The sequence below is a fragment of the Triticum dicoccoides genome, chromosome 4B (genome assembly GCF_002162155.2).
Source record: "Triticum dicoccoides isolate Atlit2015 ecotype Zavitan chromosome 4B, WEW_v2.0, whole genome shotgun sequence".
NCBI lineage: Eukaryota > Viridiplantae > Streptophyta > Magnoliopsida > Poales > Poaceae > Triticum > Triticum dicoccoides.
This window is the reverse complement of record NC_041387.1, coordinates 673,656,189-673,658,354: the sequence shown is the minus strand read 5'-3', so window position 1 is coordinate 673,658,354 and position 2,166 is coordinate 673,656,189. Positions and strand designations below refer to the sequence as shown.

General features: G+C 39.4%; 1 protein-coding gene across 1 annotated transcript; it reads left to right on the top strand.

The window, feature by feature from the left end:
- Positions 1 to 445: 445 nt before the first annotated feature.
- Positions 446 to 2,166, top strand: LOC119294302 (protein RICE FLOWERING LOCUS T 1-like). Its single transcript, XM_037572513.1, has 4 exons — positions 446 to 669; positions 864 to 925; positions 1,064 to 1,104; positions 1,750 to 2,166. Exons 1-4 carry the CDS (start codon positions 475 to 477, stop codon positions 1,989 to 1,991), a joined length of 540 nt encoding a protein of 179 aa, XP_037428410.1. The 5' UTR covers positions 446 to 474; the 3' UTR covers positions 1,992 to 2,166.

Below are 2,166 nucleotides of genomic sequence, written 5' to 3'. Positions count from 1 at the left end.
CAAGAAAAAAGAATACTTAACATCACTAGAAATATGCAGTTAGTGAGAACTCAAACATGTTAGATACACGCATATATGTCCAGTACCACTACGTCATTAGGTTCAGAAATATGGCACTTATTGTTTTCCAAACAGATTGTGTCCAAAGGAACAGCTAGTTGAGCTAACGATTACCGGCCCACAGTTTGCAGGCTTGTTCCAGTACACCCTGATAATCGGATGGCTTAAGCATGAACGTCGAAATATCAACAGCCTGAGAGCCTGACTACTCCATGAAGCTTGGGATCTAATCGACAAATATCAAGGATGTCGTTTATATACGGGTGACGCATGGCATGACACCAGTATCAAAACTTTATAAAGGTGAATAAGACAATCCTCATCGCGCACCATAAAACTAGTTCATGCACAGACACAATTTCCTCAGGGTCATAGAGAGGTAGGTTAACAGAATAACAGAGAAGGGTCCACTATATGTCGGCACTGGATCCCTTGGTTGCGGCTCGTGTTATACATGATGTGTTGGATCCATTTACATCCACCGTTCCACTCACAATAGGCTACAACAATAGGCTAGTTCGGCCAGGTGCTGAGCTAAAACCATCTGCAGTTGTAAGCAAGCCGCGAGTTGATATTGGTGGCAATGATATGAGAGTTCTCTACACCCTGGTAAACTTCTAACTGTAGTAGTTGGCAGTATACACCCATTCTACGGCTATCTAACTCTTTCACATGGTTTATTATTATTACTGTGAAGAATTTCATAGAAACAAAAGGTCTCGCAGGTGAATAATTTACTCTTAGCATACTCAAACATCGTAGTTATATGTTAACTTGGTTGAATTTCTCTTTCACTTGGAAAGATGTTAGTGGATCCAGATGCCCCAAGCCCAAGTCACCCATCACTAAGGGAGTACTTGCACTGGTAAACTAAACGCGACATGTTTTTATTCTCGTCAATATGACTCCCTACCCATTTGTTTTCTGCCCCACATTTTTTAATTTTTATATGTGTTTCCTATTTAATTTTATCTCATTATGATATATCTCCACTCCTATGTAGGATGGTAGCAGACATCCCTGGAACAACTGGTGTCGGCTTTGGTATGATGTTATGCATAACAGTTTGTGCCATTTGATTTTGCGGGTTTAACTGAACTTGTGGGCGTGGAAACTTTTTTTTTTTGAATTTTGGGTGTGGAAACTATCACTTGTTAAGTTCTTTGCCTCACATTCCCAAAAACAAAAAAACAAAAACTTTGCCTCAAACCTGTTGCCTACCATAGAATTAACAGATAGGGCTATCACTTAAATCAGGCAAAAGTTATTTCAAAGTTGGCTCATCATTAACAATTGGATATCATAATACTAGAAAAATAATAACTAACAACGCATAAAATGACATGCATTTGTTTTAAAGATTTTGGAAATCTTTAAGACAAGTCCATTGTACAGCTAAAATACAGGGATCCTAAAATAGTGGTATACTTCATTAACATTTTTTCCTATCTAGCTTGAAAAACGATCTTATATTGTGGGACTGAGAGGGTATCATTTATACTCGATTTATTTTTTCACATGCACAAAACCAAACTTGCGCAAAGAATTATCATAATTCGACAATAAAGATACGTGACTAGATGTCTCCACCCAGTTGAATTGCTCTTTAAATTTCCCGCAAAAGAAAAAGAATTGCTCTTTAAATTCTGAAGTGGTTAATCACTAATTAATGCCTTGGTGCTCTTGCAGGCCAAGAGCTTGTAGTTTATGAAAGACCAGAGCCAAGGTCCGGCATCCACCGGATGGTATTTGTGCTGTTCCAGCAACTAGGAAGGGGGACGGTTTTTGCACCGGACATGCGGCAGAATTTCAGCTCCAGGAACTTCGCACGCCAGTACCACCTTAACATTGCCGCTGCCACATATTTCAGCTGTCAAAGGGAAGGTGGGTCGGGTGGAAGAAGGTTTAGGCCGGAAAGTTCTCAAGGGTAGTAGAGACTATATACTACAGAGTACAGACCATTATATGACTGTACTGTGGTGTTGCATCACAACATAGGATGCTCTGTATCACCCAATATGCAGGGTATGTATCTTCAGGACATTATCTAGAAAAACTTTGTATCTTCAGCTATGATGAGCTTAATGGAATATACGTCGTTTATTA

Bases quoted from the DNA above. Each gene is read 5' to 3' on its own strand.
- LOC119294302 (XM_037572513.1), top strand. From the start codon at position 475: ATGTCGGCACTGGATCCCTTGGTTGCGGCTCGTGTTATACATGATGTG. The intron at 926-1,063 runs GTAAACTAAACG...ACTCCTATGTAG, and splicing joins CTAAGGGAGTACTTGCACTG to GATGGTAGCAGACATCCCTG. The intron at 1,105-1,749 runs GTATGATGTTAT...GTGCTCTTGCAG, and splicing joins AACAACTGGTGTCGGCTTTG to GCCAAGAGCTTGTAGTTTAT.